Raw genomic sequence first — 20263 nt, forward strand, 5'->3', positions numbered from 1 at the left:
TCCCAGTTAGGGATGAGGTACCCTGTCCAAAACCAATATTGACAAGCCTGCCAGACATTGGCCTTATGTTGATACCCGATCTTGTTCTATAAGAACATGGGCTGACACAGGGAGAGTGCTGCTAGAATTGCATGTAGTGGCCCCACTTCATTAAAACCCCAAAAGCTAGGAGTGGAAACCTAGCTTCATCAGTTCATGCAAGTGATTTGAAACATGGGATGATGCAGTTCTTAGAGAGAGATTCAGTTGAAGAGGCAGAAACGTTGGAGGTACTGGTCCTGCTGGGGGAAGGGACATCATTGACCCGTGGAGTTTAGAGAGAAACAGGTAAAATTCACCAAAAAGAACGCCAAACAAACAAACAAAAAAATCAGTGCTGTACCAAAGGTGAGAGCAGAGAATTGTAGGAAAAATCCTGGGTAGGAATACAGATGGGAGAGATGTGGGCCAGATTCAGAGGCTAAAGAGCATTCAGGGTAACTCAGGAAGGAGAATTAGCTGCTTGCTATTAGTTTAGCTGTTCCCTTTGTCTTGGCCTCATCCTGTGGCACAGACCCTGGTAGCTGCCATGGCAACTCTGCTCCACTTGAGGAATTACAGTTCATTTGGGGCACTCTCAATTTTTCTGGTGAGTTGTTCTCAAATATCTAAAGCACCCGCAGGATTTTGGCTGAGTCTCTTCTAGCCCTGACAGTTTGGTGTCCCTGCAAAGGGTGGCCTTAGAAAATGGGACATCTCATGCAAGGATGACATTACTGCAGAAAAAGACAAATTCATCTGTCCTTCTCAGAGTTACGCCCACCCATTCTCAGTTCTTCCTGCTGTATGCACAACCTTCTCCACACCTTGTCCCCATTTCTCCCTGCTGTATTTTTTAACATATGAGCATGTAGCTTTGCAGCCCAGCCTTGGTTTCTGTGCTGGGCTGTAGGTAGCCAGGGAGGAATTTCTACAAATTTCTGTATTAAAAAGCCAAGCAATACCAGCTTCCATCAGTGACTTCCACACTCGGAGGCTCCTGGGAGGGAATTTGAGGTGACATTTTTCTTTTGAGAGGCAAGGTTAGGTTCTTGTTGGGAACATAATGTAAGTACAACTTAGGTAACAGAGAAGAGCTGCTGTGTGTTGGAGGCCTTTGGTGAGTCACACTCAGGAGGTCTCTAAAAGCTAGAGAAAGCTAAAAAAAAATTTAAACACCTAAAAAATACTTCTGTTACTTGTGAGTTGAGTGGGCCTTTTGTCCGAGAGAGCATCTTGTGAAATGAGTGGGAATCTGAAAAGAGCAAAGGGGAAAGTGAGGGGGCAGACTTGATTTCTAGGCCTGTCAAGTACATGGCAACATATGGGTGCAAAACCATCAGTGAGTTGTAGGGTGTGTTGCACTTGGAGGGGAGATGGAGAAGGTGAATAAAGGGTGGTGTAGCAGACCTGTAAATTATTTAAAGAGAAGTAGTAGTGAGATTTCCCTGAGCTTTGGAATAATCCAGTACCAGAAAATTAAATTAAGGGACCAAATGGTGCTGTTCACCCAGTCTTGTTTCATTCAATTAGAGATTGATCTCCAGTTGCCACATTAAGGGTAAACTATAAAAGTTAATGGCGTCTCTTTGTGCAATTTATTCACTACACTCATTTGTCTTCCACCCCTCCTTCCACCCTATTTCATGGCTCCCCCCCAGGCCACATGAGGACAGCAAATTCCACACCAGACCTGTGTTTTGCCTTGCCACAGCTCAGGTGTGCAGGTCTGGTGACACTCAGAAGCAGAGTGCCTCCAGCCACCTGGGATGCAGGCGAGGCTGCAGGTTGTCACCCTGCCATGAGCAGGCAGTGCCACCAGGCTGTCAGGGAGGTGGGTGCTCCTTGGGCTGTCCCGGGAAGCAGATTGTCAGCTGGTTAGGAGAGAGCTCCTGGACACCTTTCCTTGGGTTCTGTAACACAGCAGGGTGGGGGCTCTCAGCTGCCACCTCCGTGCAGACCGTCTGTGGTAACAGCAGTGGGGCTGGAGGACTTCTCCTGGTGGCAGAAATGTGCCCTCACCTGAGCCACAGAGGTGCTCATGCATCACACCCTCTTCAGACCAGGCTGGTTTCCTGTACCATGCCTCCATCCCCCTGGGCAGCCCCTCACACCTTTCTTCCAGAACAGCTTTGTTCCCGTCTCCAGCCTGTGCCTGGGGCACCCCTCGCTCCCCACCTGGGCCAGAGCTGTGCTCTGTGCAGTCAGGAGCAGCTCCCAGCTCTGAGCCATGCAAACAGTGGCATTAACGAGGCACAGCCTGTGAGGAGAGCACAGAGGTGACACAAACCAACTGTGCCTCTGCTTTCACACTAAATTGTCACTTTGTGTCGTTCCTAATGTGTTCCACAGGGCTTCTTCATGAAGCCTGAAGAAGGGAAGAAAACATACATTGCAATTGTCTTTAAATATTTTTCCTTCATTCTCTAACCCCTAAATTAATTATTTTTCTGTGATTTGTTTTTCTCTTGTAGCAGATAAAAAAATGATGGCCTCTGCATCCACAGCAGGAAACCAGCAGCTTTACTCACAGGGAAGCCCATTTCAGCCAGGACACTCGGGAAAGACTTTCAGGTATTTAGTGCAGATCCTGGATGTGTCAGTTCCTGTCTGAGAGGGGGAAACTGTCCCCCTGCAGTACCGTGGAAACAAAACCAACCCAAGGTGCAAGAGCTTTCTTTACATGAATGAATTTTACTTTGTTTACGCTTCACTGCTGGTGATGTTTCAGCACTTAGGCTGGGCTTACAAGCTGAGATTATTTGGGTATCTCTCTTAAAAATATTGGCTGGTAAGTAGGTACGTTTTGCTGTGATACTGTAGCTGGAAGAAAGCTAAGGAGCAGCAACAAATTCTGAAGGGAAATAACTCTTTGAGGTGACAGGACAGGGTCAGAGATCGGAGGAACATTCAACCAAGCTAAGAGGGTACAAAGATTTGTTTTGCACTTAGAGCTGTCACTGCTCCTGCTGAAGGGCTGCCTTGAAGGGCATTGATGTGGGTATTAAAGAGAACAGAGGGATTCTGCATCCACAATCCCAGGTGAGGACTGGGACAGGGGCATGAATACTCTTCTAAGGCAGCTTCCAAATACATGTAAGGTGGTGGTCTGGCATGTTCCAAGGCATTTTTGAGTTCTTCTGAGTGTGAGTCATTGCTTACCAGCTGGCATACAGGTTCCAGTTGCTTTTGGAGAGTGTGGTAACAGCAATCGTGTTGACCTTAGTGCCTTGTGATATCACCACTGTCTTACTGGAGTTTCATTCTCCTGTTCAGACCAGCCAAGGCTGTGAAAGTGAAGGAACAGCCACTCAGAACCTGCCAGATCCTCAAACTAGAAAACTTTGGCAAACACTGATTTTATTTAAACCAATGTGCTCTTAAAGTTGTAATTGCTAATAATCTCAGTGAAGAGAAATAAGATCCATGTGAGTGTGTTTTGTCAAATTAAACCAAGTATAACTTGGGGAGATATGAGAGTAAAGTAAAATGTCTTTTAATTGGATATTGTGTATTACTGGGTGACTGACTTGCCATCTGGTGGTTTGGATTGTGTTCTGTTCATTTCCTTTGCTAATTCCTGATGTTTAACTGTAGCTTTTTTCCTACTGCTATTCTGTTACATCAAATAATGGCTTTCATTTCTTCCAGCACTTCCACCCTCAGTGCCCTGTCCTCTGTATAATCTCCAGCCTGGCCCATTCAGTCACTGAGCCTGGGCAGCCTCTAGGCACTGTTCTGCAGAAATCTGCTTTCAAAGTACAGTTCCAGATACAGCCCAAGCTCCTTAGGTGATGGGACTTGCCAGTCCAGCTGAGAAGGTGTTGGCAGTAGAGCCAGCCCTCCCCATCAGGTGCTGTGTGCTCCAGCCAGATTTAGATGGACTTTCTGGTTTACATTTCCCTCTTTGGAGACTCTGTGATAGTATAAAATAAAAACAAAACAGATTTTTTAAAAAATTAGGAAACTCTACAAAGAATTTCTAAACATCCACTTTGCTTTTAGGCAGTAAGAAATCCAGATTAAGAACTCACATATTCAAATGCCTGCCACGTTTTGCTTACACTCTGGGAGGGATTCTGTCAGCCTTTTCCAAGGATTCAGATTCCTGCTTTTCTCTCTGCTCAGAGGCTTGTTTACTTCTTTTCCCAATCTGTGTTCTTTTCTCTCTGTAAGATTGTGAAAATAAACAATAGGGATGGGATAGGAGAAAGGAACAAGCTGTTTCAGTGGATCCACAAAAGTGGTTTTGTGTGCTGTCTTCATTTCTATTCATTTATATATGACATGTAAAAAATATGGTTTTATATATAAAAGTACAGTCACAATGTGTAGTTGTCTAGATTCCATTGCTCAAGACTTCCATGAGAATAAAATGGTGAAGTGGAGCAGTTCCTTCATAAAATTTTTCTTGTAATTAGGGATTTCTGGGTGTTTCTCTGTAGTGAAATTCTGTAAGTAGGAAACAGCTAACATATGAACAAGTTCCTTAAAATATTTTTTTTTATTATTATTATTATTATTATTATTATTGTTCCAAAGTTACTACATGAGTTTAACTCCTGTCTTGATTATTCTTTTGCCTGGGTATACAACTGCCTGTTCTTCTTTAGCATCAGTTGGTGAAAAAAGGAATTAAAAGCCCTTATTTTTAATATGTAGCACATAATTCTTCATTTCCCAGGCAGGAAACAAATAAAGAAGTGCTTATAAATATCATCTTTTGTGCCCATCTTCATTTAGAATGGCATTTAAGCAAATGCTTAAACACTGTTGACTTTAAGCACAAATTTGTGATGAAGTACTTGCAGTACTCTCTGCAAGCTGGATTTTTTATGCATTAAATGTTAAACTGGTGTGGGGCTAAGTATGTATGCACCATGTGTGGGACTGTATTTATTCTTAGAAGCCCTTTCCAAGAGATTACTGAAGTCTAATTCAAAATCACTTTGCCTGCTGTGTCTATTAGGACTGACATTTAGAATGCCAGTATGTTCCATAGTTTTGTGATGGTTTTCAGTCATCTTTCTTATCAAGACAGATTGAATAATTAGCTTTAATGTATTGTCAGTATTTCTTTATCTAGGATACAATTTCTGCATTGAGAATAGGCCCTACAAATGAGGCTCTGTGTCTGTTCTGAACCCTTAGTTCATCCGTGGTGCACGTGCCTGGTGTCAACGACATCCAGTCTTCCTCCTCAACAGGCCAGAACCTGACACAGATATCCCGGCAGCTCAACCAGAGCCAGGTGGCCTGGACAGGAAATCGCCCACCATTTCCAGGACAGGTATTGATTTCAAGTGCTTTATTTTCGTGGGCATTGAAGATTTTCACTCTCTGTGCTTTTTACGGAGGTGTTAGTAAACCCATTTATGACTTCAGGGTAATTAATTTGTGGTTGGGGCGGAGGTGTGGCAGTGTGAGCAGCTGCTCTGTGTGTAACTGCTCTTGGTTTGGGATGGTGGTCATTGAGGTGGCACTGACCCAAACCCCACTGGAAGGTCTTGTCCTGCATTTGTTTTATGTGTGCACTGGATGAAGGAAGAAGGACAGATCTTCTGCTTTTGTATTAATCCTATGAATTAAATCTCTCTTGGGCCAGGACCTTGCACCCAGCAGTGTTACCCACTGTTATCAGGGTGGGCAGAAGGGCCATGTGCAAATCTAGGCATGGATTGAGAGCAGAGGCTGCTCAGCCTGGTGCCCCTCCATTAGCACTGCCCATTGTGGCTCACACTGCTGTGTGCTGGAGGAAACAGCACATAGCACTGTGCTTGTCACTGTTAGCCCAGAAATCACCTCTTGTTCTGTGTAACAGTTAAAAAAATGGTTCAAAACTCTGTTAAAAGACAAATAATATGAAATAAGTTTGATCTTAATGGTGATGCTCTTAATCCCTCCTGAGTTCTCATTGTTTGGCAGGCTGGAATGGCATGTTGGGGTGGTCACTAAATAAATTTCCAATAAGTGAATTGTTTCCACATTAATCAGTGATTATTCCCAGCCCTCAGAGTGTCATGGTTCTCTGTCACACCAGGTTAATGAAATCCAGTCACAACATTAACTCATTTCTTCAAGTGATATGGAAGGTGCTGAAAATTACTAAAATTACTCATCCCTCTTACTGCATAAATTCTGTCCAAGTCAACCAAGTTTGGATGTGAGTGTAAGGAAATTGGAATTAATTCTTCCATCTTAAACAGAGTAAAATATAGCTAAGCCTTGCAAAAGTGACATGCCGAGCTCCTGCTGCCATTGTGGAAACCTTCAGAATTGTAAAATTTCTTAGCTTGGAACTGAACTGAAGACTTAATAGTATCTTCCACATGTTATATGCCTGTTGGGATCTGTTTTCCTCCCCCAGCTCCCCTTCATTTGCCCAAAAATCATAGAATCATTAAGTTTAGAAAAGACCTTTATGGTCACCAAGTCCAACATTAACCCACTGCTGCCAATTTCACCACTAACCCACATCCCCAGGTGCCACATCTACACATCTTTTAAACACCTCCAGGGATGGTGACTCAATCTCTTCCTGGGGCAGCCTCTTCCTATTCTTGACATCCCTTTTGGTGAAGGAATTTTTCCTGCTGAGAAGTGATGGGAAGTGGCTCAGTGAGCACTTCTGCCAGCTACCTCAGTGCCCTTGCGTGGATCCTGCCCAACCCATGGACTTGTGTGTGTCTGAGTGGTGTAGCAGGTCACTGACCTTTTCCTCTTGGATTGTCGGGGCTTCATTCTGCTCCCTGTCCCTCTTCCAGGGAAGAACAGCTTCCTTTGCATGCATTGATTACCAGTGCACATCATTACAGGTATCCAGAGGTGTAATCACCTTCAATTTCTCTTTGTGGGCTTGTTTAGGCAGTGAGTTTTTCTTAGGACTATTGGACTTACTCATAATGTGGGAAATGGTTTATAATCAGATCCTGTCTGTGCACCATACATTAGCACATGACTTTGGATGGAACACTTCACTCCCTTTAGTCTCACTGTACCAGTTGTACATGTCTCAAAGCAGCCTCTGCAGTGTTTAACCATTTGTGTAACATTCTGGGAGGTCCTGTGACAGAGCCATTCTATAGGTGAAATGACAGTAAGCTGGATTTTAGTACTTTTAAATTAACTCAGTTGCCCAATTAAAGCAATGATAGGCTGTTTATTCCTTTCTGCCAGGACTTGGTGATTCACCCTTCCAAGACCTTTACAAGGCAAAGTAACTGCTGTCTGTATTTCACAGGCAAGGAGAGAAAGCAGCTCATTAGCTTTGAAACTTCTTTGGCCGTTTAGCCCCAAGCACTGGAGACTTTGGTCACTGAGACCTGCATGTGTCCTGCAAGACATCCAGATAACTGATTTCACTGTGGCACTGCAAAATCAATACACCTGGAAAATAAAGATGAATTCTTCATACCTGTTGAGTTTGAGATTAATCCTCATAATAGTGGTAAAAGAAATGCTGGTTTTCCAAGTAGCTCTGATACAGAGTACCTGTGAGCTAATCGGCAGGAGAGCTGTAGGTGTTGGTTTATAGTCTGTTGTACTCCTGCAGCAGTGAGCTTTCTTGGACAGAAATGAAATACAGCTGAGACAGGAGAAATGTGCCTGTTGGCATCCACAGAGTTTATTTAGTCTTTGCTTTATGTAAAAAGTAATTCTGGTGTGCTGTTCCCCAACAATAAAACATTTTCCTTCTTTAATGCTATATTCCTCAGCAAATTCCATCTCAGTCTGGCAAGGCTCAGTCGTCTCCCTTTGGCATTGGAACAAGTCACACCTACCCAGCTGACCCATCATCTTACAGCCCCCTGTCCAGCCCAGCCACCTCTTCTCCAAGTGGGAATGCCTACTCCAGCTTAGCAAACCGAAGTGCTGGCTTTGGTGAGTTGTAAATGATGTAACACAAAAATGCATGTAGAAATTAAAACTCTTCAGCATTGACTTCATTAAAAATCTTCCAAAATTTAATCAGTAAAAATTGGTTTTTATTGTTCTTTTGGTGGATCAGTTGGGAAGCCCAGGTGGTGAAAGGGTTTTGCTTTCTGCTACTGAGTAGAGAGGACAGAACTGACCTGTTCTCTCCATGTTCCATCTCCTTCACATCCAACACACTTCAGAATATTGTCATTTTCTGATATGAGGGAACTTTTTTATTTTTTCCCAGTAAGTGGTATCCTGAAAGGTCCAAAATTTGCTTATGGGACTGGTAACCATCCTCTCAAATTGTGGTCAGCTGGTTCCATTTGCCTTTTTTTTTCATTTTTTATCTTCTTCATAGTGGTATCCTCTTACACTGAGATTGCATGTTGAAGTTTGGCTGAAAACAGGATTTATTTTGTACCCCCAGTGCTACCAACCTAATTAGAGTAGGTACCATGTTTTGAAATGGTTTTCTTTTCCTATTACATGCTAATTTGCTGGCTTTCAGACCGTGACCCAGTAGGTAACCCCTTGGTAAGTTTTTTGCACGCCACCAGAAGAATAATACTCAAGAGTAAAATATATAATGGATTCCATTAAAAATGTCACTGGGTGATAATAATGTGCAATCCCAAAAGGCACAGGTAGCAGTGCACTGATGTGTGTTGTTTGCTCCTGTCCCTGGGGAACAGACCTGGCACAGACCTGAGCCTAGAGAAAGGGCATTGAGATGGAGCTCTTCCCACCCAGCTTATCCCTCCCTCCATTTCCATTTCCACCAGGCATTGTACATTTGTTTATGAGACAGCTTTGTATTTCAGGCTTAAGCTACTTGGCAAGAACCCTTTCACTTAATGAGAAACATCTCCTGACCTACATCAGTTTGGGTGCTATTAATAACCCAGCCTTCACGGAGACGAGCGGCTTCGACCGCCGGCTGGCAGGAGCTGTTCTGCTGAAAAGCAGCATCATTTGCTTCACTCAGTTAATTTCAGTGTGTTGTTCTGAGGGGAAATAAAACAAAACAAACTTGCAGCTTCCTTTTAAAGGGTAGCTTAGATGAATTTTATTTTGGCTCTTAAAATGTCTGCAGGGTTTTTGAGTCAGCTGAATTACTGGTTGTGGTAATGTCAGTGAGGGAAGAATTGTAATCATCTACTTTGGATGTGATAGAAATGCATCACTACAGCCTGTTTGCTTTCCTGTAAAACCTTCCCTTTATCTCTTTTGCATGGCTTAGCTGCTGCCCAAAGGGATTGGGTTAAATATGTGTGTCTGTATTTTCTGAAGTCATGACTGTGAGTAGTGGCTGATTTGAGATGATTGAGCATAGACTTGGCATAGCACAGGTGTGGAAGTTTGGCACAGGAAATTTGGCACCCTTGGCAGAGGATGCTGGTGGTCAGGAAGAACCAGACATGTACAGCTTGATCCTCTGCTGTGAGAGGGAAACAGGCAAAAATAGCTGGAGCAGTTATAGAGAAAAAAGAAAAAAGAAAAATTATCAAGAAAAAAGAGGAAGAAATGTTTGGAGGAAAAGCATAAGCCTGGTGGCAAGCTTTCTAAAATGCTAGTTCTTAGAAGGAGATACTGTAACTAATGAATGGGAAATTATCCAAAAATATTATAATTCAGTGCCAGTCTGTAGAAATGCAGGGTAAAATGAGTCCAGCTTAAGTGCTATCTATTGCTGTACTCATGAAAAATGTATGTAATATGTAATAGGTAACCAAATTAATGTGTGGCAACATGCTTTTTTTCTGGTAGGCCATTTAGAAGAAATTAATCTCCTTGAAATCATCATTTGAAGTGTATTTACAATAAAGCCTTGCTATTTGTGTTACTCTGTCAGATGTAAATGGCCTGAGACTTTTAGGAAAGTATCACCATATTGACAGGATAATAATATGCTATGAACTGCATATTAAATAAATCACTTTGCAGATGTATCACTGGAGGACAGGACAGTCCAGCAATACCTGTATTTAATCAGCAAGGCTGTTGTCTGTTGATCATACTGTTTCTACATCTGCTTAAAAAATCCTGGATCTGCTTACATGCTTCTTAGATGAGTACCAAACTCTGCACCCACTATTCCATAAGAATTTAGTGTTTTGAAGAGAAACAGCATTCAGATGGTGAAGTTTGGCTTTTAAGTGAAATGAAAAATAGTCCTTGTTATGATTTTAAAATGATGGGGGGCACGCTTGACAATTTCTTCCAGTGCCTGGCTCACAGTGTCACTGTGCATTTTGCTGTGGGCAGTTCATGGCTGTGCAGCCATGGCCCTCAGCTTTGCTCTGGGGCTGAAACTCCCTCCAGCTTCCTCCTCCCAGGGCTGGTGTCACCCAGGGCCTTTCTCCAAGGCTCCTTTGCAAATCCAGGCACTGATGGATGCCACCCCAGAGCAGGCAGATGTTTTGGAGGAGCTGCTCTCTGACTTCTGCCTTTTGTTCCCCCATCCAGCTGAAGGTGGCCAGAGCAGCGGGCAGTTCCAGGGCAGGCCGTCCGAAGTGTGGTCGCAGTGGCAGAGCCAGCACCACAACCAGCAGAGCGGCGACCAGCACTCGCACCCGCAGCCCAACCAGACCGAGGTGTTCCAGGTGAGCAGTGAGCCCAGCGTCCCTCTGCTCACCTCTCAGCTCTGAGTTAGAGCCGTGGCCCCAGAGGATCAGGTGCAGCAGGGCCGGCAGCCCTTCCCTGCTGCTGCGTGCTGCCCTAGGCCTGCACTGCTCTTAGCTGCCCTTAGCTACTGAGGTGCTTTGGGTTTCTGCCACACAGCAGCATCTTTGCTGATGCAGAATGCTGTTTTCCCTTCTCTTTGCACCCTGTACTTAGGGCTTTCATCTTTTGCAGAGAACCTATGAAGTATTCCCAAGTGGAGTGTCTTCCTTATCCTGGTGCTGGCCTCCGACATCTCAAGTTCAATTAGATATCAATGTCATTCTCTTTGACAGTTCAAGCAGGAAAGGAGTCTGATACTGCACAGAAGATAGTGGACAATAATTTTTTAAGGTTAAACCCAGTCAGATATCAGATAGGTGGTAAACAATCATATTCAACTACCTAATTAATTATATTTCTGAGTCTTGGCTACAGATAGTAAAATCCTACTATAGAGTAGGACTTCATAAGTTGACTAATAACATATCTGTCCCTGTATAACTGGTTTTTGAATTAGATGAAGAAGACAGTTTACAAGAAAACAATGCAGATAAATGCAAGAAAGACAGTTCAAGCCCCAAACAAGGTTTAGAAGTGGGGCACCTCCTTGTCTTTTGGAAAGTAAATTCACCTGCAAGACTGGGCTCGTGTGCAAGAACGCTGCAGAAGAGCTGTGAGCATGGGAATATTCCTGTGTGGATGAACCATTGCTTTCACACAAGATCAAACAACAGCACTTCATCTGTCTGCATGCTCTTAGCCCACGGCCCAGGCAAGATTGGTCTGTTGCATCTCTTTGTGTTGGCAAAGGTTAATGGCTATCCAAGAGGATATTCAGGGTAATTTCAGTGGAGCTGCTGACAGCATGGTTTGATGGCCAGCAGAGACATGGGGCTCCAAGCAGTGTCTTGCTTGTTTCTTAACAAACTTCTCATGAAGTTAGTGGAAAGGAGAGCTGGGCTTATCTGCAGAGCTCTTGGAGGTGAGCATGCATTTGGAGGGAATTAGGAAATAGCTGGATGGGATAAGAAACTTGGATGAGTTTAAAGGCCTCCATGAATTTACTTGGATTGTGCCCGAAGTCAGCCCTGGGTTAGCTGGGCTTAAGGACAGAAGCAGACTCAAGAGGAGACCTTGCTGGATCTGTGCCTGAGGAGACTTTGCCACAGAGGCCCCAGCAGCAGAAATGGAGATGGAAATGTGGGCAGGAGGGGGCAGCTACACTTCCCTTGGCTGGGAGAGAATGTGGGAAAACATCAAAGAAGTCCAAGTTTTGGTCAGAAAATGAAGTCTGACTCTGGCAGCTCAGACACTGCCAGTTGTGTTCACAGTCTCTCTCACCACATTGACAAGGATGCTGTGAAGATTTAGGATGGATTTTAATCAGTATTTATTTTGGAGGAACTTCCCAGTACACAGCAGCTCTCAGTTCTTTCACAGAGCAGATCCCATGAGCTTTCTTACTTGTTTTTTGGTTTTGTTTTATTGTGAGGACAGTGAGCCATCCCTGGCTTTGTGGTAAGAGCTTGTTATTGTAAGGACTGACAGGAAAAGCAAGCATAAACTCTGGTTTTCCCAGCAAGGGATATCTTCTCCCTGTGGCTTCAGTCTCCGGCTGAGAGGAAAGGTTGAGTGTTTTTTGGAGCCTCCTGCAGAGACTTCACTTGGCTCGAGACACGTGAGAGCAATTACCACGAAATCCCATTTCTCCTGAGAAATTCCTGCTATTTCCTCTGCCTCTGTACATCCATGAAGGTGCTTGAATACCTTGTTAGCTGGGGTGATGTCCAGTCTTGAGTGTTCCACAGAGCAGCGTTCACCTAGAGAGTGCTGGTGAGGATGTGAGACTTGCCCAAACCCATCCTGACACAGCTGCATCTCCAGTGTGTGAGATGTTGTACAATCCCCATGCACTCCCCATGCAGAACCCAGAGAGTTTGCTTCTCTCCATATGTAGCTCCCATCCCAAGGGGAGCTGTTTCAGTCTGGGAGGAGTAGGAGGCAGCTCAGATGTGTTTTATTTCAGAGGAACAATCCAAAACTGCCCTACTTAAGTCCCGTTTCTTGTTCAGAAACACTCCAGCAAAACATAAGTAGCATGTAAACCTTAGCCCAACCCTCTGCACAGGTCTGGTTTTCACCTTATTTATCTAAACTTGCCCTTTTCCGGTTTTACACTGAAAAGATGAACAGTAACCAGTTTGTGTCTGGATAATGTATTGGCAAGTGAGACTTCACTTTGGTTTTTCCTTACTGTGCAGGACATGCTGCCGATGCCTGGGGATCCAACACAGGGTACTGGCAATTACAACATTGAAGATTTTGCTGACCTGGGCATGTTTCCACCATTTTCCGAGTAGCTTGCGAAGCAGAAATGGAAGTTCTTCTTCTCCAAGGCCATTTCAGTGTAATTTTGGCGCTGCTTTTTCTGTGTTGCATTTCTGTAGAAGCTACTAAACCAGAAGACACATTTCTCACGTTTCAGATAGTGGTGTAGGGCTTGCTCTCTCCTCCTTGGGGTGCGTCAGTGCCAACAGAGGAGCTCCAGCACTTGTTAGTGTTCATTGACAGCTCCATTCTTTTAATTATTTTATTGTCACCTACCTCAGAGATAAAAATTTTGCTTGTTTTAAAAAAAAAAATCTCTGAGTCTCAAATATTTGAATGTGAATGATGCATAATATTTCCTTTGAATGGTAATTTTTCAATAGATAACAAAGTAACAAAGACTAACAGAGAAAAGGTAAGGTCATGTCTCGTTACAGTGCCTACCGCTCAATTTCGATGCCTTGCTTTAAGCTTAAGTTTCTGAAAGCAGACACAATATTCTGTTTTCTTTGATTCTTGTAGGTTTTAGGTCACTTTAAATGTTGAGATTAAGCAACATAATGTAGGCCTCTCTCACCAGAAGATTCATCTCTGCCTTTTCTAACTTAAACTTGAATGTGTGTACATTTTGGTACTTTATGTATATCTTGTGCTGTATGAAGTGATTTCCTGTACTGGTTTCTTTGGCCTTTACAAAGGGTCCATTCTGGAGTGTACTGAAAAGGTTGATGATGTATGTGAAGGATTTGAGTATCGTGGGAGTCTCCATCACTTCACATAGGTGTTCTTACTTTTAATTCAGGTGGTTCTCTATTCAGAACAAACATTTACTTACATAAGCTATTAGTCTGGTTTTGCACTGAATTGAGGCCTATAACCTTGTACATTTCTCACTGGCTGCTTTAATTATTATTGTTCTTGCTTTCCCAAAAATATTGCCTCTTAAAAATGACTGTAAACACATCAAGATTGCATTTTCTATATTAGCTGCATTTCATTTCTGTGAAGTACTTTTTTATACTGTGAAACCTCACATTTTAACAGTGGAAGGTGGTGGCCTGTTACTAGGAAATCAATCAAGCTCATTTGCTGCAAGCAGTGAGATTGTTTTGTAGTGTATAATTTTTTTAGGGTGAGTTGGTAATAGATATTGATTGGACTATTGTCCACTGCATACACAGTGATAACTTGAATTTTTGCTTGGATTCTCAAGCCAATGCTTCTATTAAACCCTGTTAACCCTGTTCTGTTAAATATGGGATTTTCAGCATACCAAGTTTGTTGAGGACTCTTGACTGCTCTGAATGCTGTATGCTTTTTTCCACAGAGGTAAGTTAATCATCTTCCTCTTGGGCGAGTCACCTGCCATATGTCTTCATGAGAGATGTGGTAGGAATCTTTTTTGGTCAGTATTTCATATGCGTGATGAGTTACAGAGGTTGGATTGTAAGGATTTTATCCTGATCATTTCTTCTGGGATAGGAGGAGAAAGAATCACTCACAAAGCCCCAAGTTCCTGCATGCAGGTTGTTCATTGGGTGTTGGTAGGCAGCCTCTGCAGAGGAGAAGGAGGAGGCAGCTTTCCTCAGCTTTTGGCCATCCAGGGGCCATCACGGACCTGGGAAGAACAGCCCCAGGGCATAGCCCCCATCCAGAAGATCTCAGTGTGTGCAGCAATTCTTAGACTTCACAGGATTAAGCTCTGCCTTCTCATAGCCACTCTTGAATTCTGGGGTGTCTCTGAGTGGGGACAGGGTGCACATCACCACAGTCCATATTTTTGGGATAAGATCCTGGGGAGCAGGCAGGCCCTGCCCCACAGCCCGCTCTGTCCACACAGGGTTCGGGTGAGCGTGGCCCAGGAACAGAGGTGGCACAGATGGGGCTGTGCCCTTCTGACTCTGCTGTCCCCATCTGACTCTGCTGTCCCAGCCTTCTCCCAGATCAGCATGTCGTGTTCAGTAGCCAGGAAGAGTCCTCCGTACTGTTTCTCTCACTAAATCTGGGACCAATCTCTTACCCTATGTGCAAGTGGGGCTAGGGAGTCTTTTTTTTAGGACAGTTTTGTGTATCTCTAGATGAGGTACTGGAGAGGCCTCAGATCTCCTGGTCTGCACTTGCCTCACCAAATCACACTGAGAACAAACAAAAATCTTCCTATCTCTTCTACCCCAGAGATGAGGAAAATACCATCTTAGGTGACCAAGCCATGTGCTTATGCACTTTGCTTTTAAATACGTGGATGTTTATTCTCTTGGAGCCATCTCCCTTTCCCCTCATGCTGCTCAAATAAATGACTGCTCATTGAATTGGAGAGGCAAAGAAAGTTCTGCTGTCTCAGAGTAAAGTTCACTGGTGTCTCTAAGAGGTGCCTGGATTCTGCACCAGTGAGTGAGGTGCTCAGTGTCTCTGCAGGGTTTTGAAAGGGGCTACTTATGAGGGAGGGAGCAGTAGGTGAGCAGTTTGTTTCTCCACGGAAGATGCTTGACATGATAAATGTCAATTCTTCTGAAATTTTTATAAATTTTTCTGTAAAGTGAATAATGAATTCAGCTAAAAAGTGCTGTTCCTGTGTTTTATTTTACCGAACAAACTGCTCTGAGTATATTTATAGTTTATTTTACTTCCTGAATTCAATTTTAAAATAAGGTTTTTAAAGTAATTTTCTTTCTCCTGACATCAGCAATGATAACTTCCTCAGTGTGTTGTGGGTTTTTTACTACTGGAGAAGGCTTCCCGTGTACAGATTTTGGCTGTGCAATTCAAAGTGCACTGTTAGAAGAAATTTAAGCACATCTCTCTTTTTCTTGTTGTTTTTTTGAAGTCAGTACGCCTGAGGGATCAGAGCATGGACTGCTTCTCACCTTGTGGGCTCCTTCTGCCTTCCTGGTTGGGGAAGGCGATGGCTGCTCTGTTAAGGGCAGTGTGGATAGTGCCAGGTTTGGCTTTTCCCTGTCTGTTGTGCCATCCTGAGCCAGCGCTTTATTCTTGGCATTTCCACCCTTGCCCTGCTCCTCTGCCATTCCTGGCTGCCCCATCTCCCCAGCCCGGGTGGGAGGCGTTGGGCTGCCATTGCCAGCCAGCGAGGAGGGAGCAATTAACGAGTTCGGCAATTTTGTGCTTCTGCGGCAGCAGCTGCTGCAGGTGAGGCTTTGCTCGTGCTGCAGGGCTCTGCCCTGGCCCTGCCGTGTCCGTGCCTGCTGCTCCCAGACAGCCACCCCAGGTCCTGTGGCTGACAGAGCTGTGTAGCCTTGGCTGTGCTGTATCTTGTGTTTCGTTACTACAGCAACTTAACTTATCCTATAGCTGCAGTTATAAGGTGCATTGGGAATGCTGATGTTTTTATTACGTGCTGTCGGTGTAGCTTTGGTGGCACTTCGGCTTCCAGTTTCCAGAATTTCGTAGGTGGTGGATTTCTCATTTCTTTTGTGGATTTTTTTCCTAAGCTGGAAATAAAGCTGTGATTTCTGATTGAACTGTTGCAAACACAGTGTTTCTTGAAACTGAATCTTTTGGGTTTTAAACTCATGGAGCAGGAAACTGCAAATAGTGATGGTCTGGGTGAGTTATTTCAAGGAGCAGACATGTAGACTGAGACAGTTTTAGATACTAAAATATTTATATTCATTTATTCAGACAAACAGTCCAAGACTCCATCACATTATTTGTACAAATGCTACTGGCAGTACCTACAGTGATGCTTTAACCAGATAGTTCCATTTGTAGCTTTGTTGCCTTTTCTTTTCTTTTGAAATACAGTATGAAACTGTAAATACTTCTTGCAGAACTGCCTTTTTAACTCTTAATTACTTTTGGCACAGTGTTAAATAGTGTTGGATTTACCCAATTGCTATGGCATATATTTTTATACATAGGTGTACTCTTTTTTCAAGAATGATACAGCCATTTTGTCATTAATGCCTTATCGGTGTCATACTGCTGTTGCTCTTTGTTTGCAAGGTATCGAGTGGACTAATTTCTAGTTCAGATATTTTCACTTTTCCTGGCAGTGCTCAAGTTTGGCTTCAGGTGATTTTTGCCAGAGCCCCATTTTTCACAGTTGTTAACTGTGAAAAGAAAAGAATGTGGGCTTGGACTTGTTGCTGTTAATGGAGCAAAGAAAAGGTGATGGCATCTAATTGTCTTTAAAAGGTCAGACTTCTCCTACTCTAAACCAGAGTGCATTTCATGAAACTGATTACTGTGGGCACTGATTACTTTGTGTAGATTAATGGTCTTTAAAAAAGAAAGGGAAAGGAAAAAAATAGGAAACAACTCCGAAAATGGGCTTATGTCATTGTTAGGCACTTGGTTACGTATCTGTTTAAACTCTTCATATTGATGTGAAATTGTGCTGTGGATAAAGTGTATTTTGTACTTCTGAATGTTCTATATTTATGACTAACAAGTACAGAATCAGTTGTGTGTATGTATAACTAATAACTGCCTTTTTAAATTTCATTAAAATAAAAATGTCATGAGCTGTTGTTAATTCCTGTCTTTCTGTAAATAAGTAAAATGTGCTGTTGGGAATTCTCAAGTAAGAAATAACCCTGAATTATAAGATCCATGCCAAAAATCAGAAGATGAAGCATTGATCTTTGTCTTTGAAATCTCCTCCAGTGCTGTGTAGTTGGGGACAGGATGTTCCCCTTTCATCTGTCTTGTAAAGGCTGTCCAGAGGGAGCAGGAGAGGAATGATAGTTTGAGAGCTCAACTTCTAAAAGTGTTCCAGAAATACATTAATTAACAGCCTGTTCTGCTGATGATGCTGAGGTGTGTGAATTGGTGGCTGTATTGTAGAGGGTTTCATTAGAACACAATTGGTTTAGAGCTAATTCATGGTCTGGGGCAGAATTTATTTGCTCCCTGGGGTGGTATCACAGTGGTTTCCTTGTCTACCTTTTGGTCTCGTTGTTCAAAGTTAAAAAATACTTGTATCCCTGTCACAAACATTCTGGTGACCTTTTCAGATTGCCTATGTAAGGTACATCTGCCTTTCACTGTGGGTCTTCATTGCATTTCTATTGTTATTTCTTTGTCTGCTTGATACTTTGCGAGCAGGACTTACCTTGCTCATAAATCCAAAAAGCTGGTGACTGTGCCATGGCAGGAGCTGAGGACACTGTGCTCCAGGGCCTGCATTCCTGGCATGGGGTAGGTGCTGCTTCCACAGCTCATAATCCATTTTTAGGGCTCTGCCTGTGGAGAACAGGCGTGGGCTCTGCTGGGATCTGCCAGGGAACTGGGGCACTGGGATGGGATTAATCAGATGCAGCCGCCATCCCCCCTGCTCTACTGGGCTCTGCTCACTGTGCTCATCCCAGAGACACAGGTTGGTCAGTGAAAATGGGCCATTCATGCTGTTCTGCTGTGAAAGTTGGGTTTTCAATGAAGTGACATTCTTCTGGCATTTGCTCAGGTGCTGGTGAGCATCTCTGATGAACAGGCATGTGCCAGACCTTGAGCCCCATCTGGAAGTGCAGCCACTTTCATCCTGGCAGCTCTTTGCTGCTTTTCTGGTGCAGTTTAAAAGGCTTGTAGTTGCTTTTGAAGAACATTATCCAAACGGAAAGGCACACACAGAATGGGTGTTGCACCCATGCCAAGCAGGGTACAGTGTGGCTGGGCTGTTCTAAGATCTCTCCTAGCACTCCTTTCATGTGGGTCATCATTAGCTGTACTCTCACGTGCTAAATCAAGTGTAGTTCTGGGCACTGTGGTGACAGCTGGGTGTGGGAGTGCTGGGAGGTACTGATTGTGGTGTGGAATCTGGGTTTGGTGATGCTGGATGTGGAATGGAGCCACGTGTTTGGTGACTGATGGTCACTGATGGTCTCAGGAGGACACTGGTAGAAATCCATCCAGGCTGGCACGCAGGGATAAAATGCAGCTAAAGGCTCACTGTGTTGGTACACTCAACATCTTTGCCTCTATCAGCTGGCACTAATGAATCATAACTTCATTATGGTGATAGAAATACATATTTCTTTATTTTTCCATCAGAGCTATTTCTTAGCCTTATTTCTATCAAAATACCATCATGGTTCAGGAAGTATACTCATTTAATTTTCCCAGTTTCTCTCCAAGTTGTATATAACAGGGACAGATACAGGATGAATTCTTCTATCCTTTTTTACCAAGTTTCTACATATTCCTGGTTGAAAATACTTGGCAGCATCTTTCCTCCGACTTCGTGGTCTGTCCCACATAAAATGAAATGGAATCACTTGAGCTGTATTAATGGATTTGGGATCATATCCAGGGGTTGCTAGGGCATCTTTTCATTAGCTCTGGAAAAAATTATCTTCTAATTATAGACTGGCACTAAATACTGATATACAAAATGTGCCATTTGGGACCCAGTTGAAAAAAAATGTCACTGCTAGGCTCACCCTGGACAATGCAGAAGTGCATTGCCATGGCTTTTGCAGACAAGAGTGTAAGGGCTGTACCCACACCCCTGCAATGACAACGGTGCAGACAGAGCCTGGGGACAGAGGACAGCCCCACTGCAGCTTTGGAGCTTTCCCCAGTACACATACCCCTTGTTAGAGATCCCCCATCACTTTGGTATCCTGCTGCCTGTTAGAAATAGCAAGCACCTCTTTTCAGTTAGGAAGGTGAGGTTTTAAGTACTTGGATCATTTTTGAAAACAAGAAGCAGTGCAAGGTTGAACTTCTTGGTGCACTCTGTCATCCCAAACATGTTTTGGGTGGCTCTCAGAGCCTCCCCCAGTTGCTGCCCATCCCTGGCTGTGCTGTGGCTAATGACCCTTCCATTGGAGCTCAGTGCAGTTCTGTGTGGCCCTGATGGGAAGCAGCTTCAGTCTACAAAATAAAATCACAGGATAGTTATTTTCCATTTAGCATTGGAATTACTAGCCTGATAGACCCATTACCATTGAGGAGCAAGGATTTTGAAGACCTGAGTTGCTGTTTGCTTTGTTGTCTGAGGCCTCCAATTTGCTAAATGAACACACTGCACTGGCACCTGTAAACACAACCCATTGCCTTCACTGCAGTGCATGTAGCAGGGTGCAAAGGCTGAGTAATAATACTTCCCACTCAGTGGAGGAGTTTGTCCAGTGGAATTGTCTCAGAAGCAGCCCTCCTCTCTCTTCAACACCTCCTGCATGTGACAGACCAGGGATACCAAAGCCTGACTCTCAGAGGGATTGTAAATGCTGTGGGATTCCTTCCTTCATGTAAATCACACTCCAACAAATGTTACATTGTTTCTGGTTCACATAATTCAGAGCAAAACTCATCAGGAGGCAGCACTGTACAGTGCTGCTGCTGATTTAATTATATTTCATTTTAAAATGGGACT

At 43.6% G+C, this 20263-nt stretch overlaps 1 protein-coding gene across 10 annotated transcripts in view; it reads left to right on the top strand.

The window, feature by feature from the left end:
- Positions 1–13123, top strand: part of ARNT2 (aryl hydrocarbon receptor nuclear translocator 2) — a 92845-nt gene extending 79722 nt beyond the window's left edge. For 9 of the 10 annotated variants that reach the window (XM_068203773.1, XM_068203767.1, XM_068203772.1 and 6 more), the window contains 5 exons: positions 2493–2592; positions 5170–5308; positions 7734–7899; positions 10405–10541; positions 12864–13123. In XM_068203773.1, the coding sequence (XP_068059874.1) occupies positions 2493–2592; positions 5170–5308; positions 7734–7899; positions 10405–10541; positions 12864–12962 (641 nt within the window). In that variant the 3' untranslated portion in view covers positions 12963–13123. The remainder of the gene's footprint in view (positions 1–2492; positions 2593–5169; positions 5309–7733; positions 7900–10404; positions 10542–12863) is intronic. The other variant, XM_068203768.1, reaches the window with a different exon arrangement.
- The last annotated feature ends 7140 nt before the right edge of the window (positions 13124–20263 follow it).

The sequence above is a fragment of the Anomalospiza imberbis genome, chromosome 13, assembly GCF_031753505.1.
Source record: "Anomalospiza imberbis isolate Cuckoo-Finch-1a 21T00152 chromosome 13, ASM3175350v1, whole genome shotgun sequence".
Classification (NCBI taxonomy): Eukaryota; Metazoa; Chordata; class Aves; order Passeriformes; family Viduidae; genus Anomalospiza; species Anomalospiza imberbis.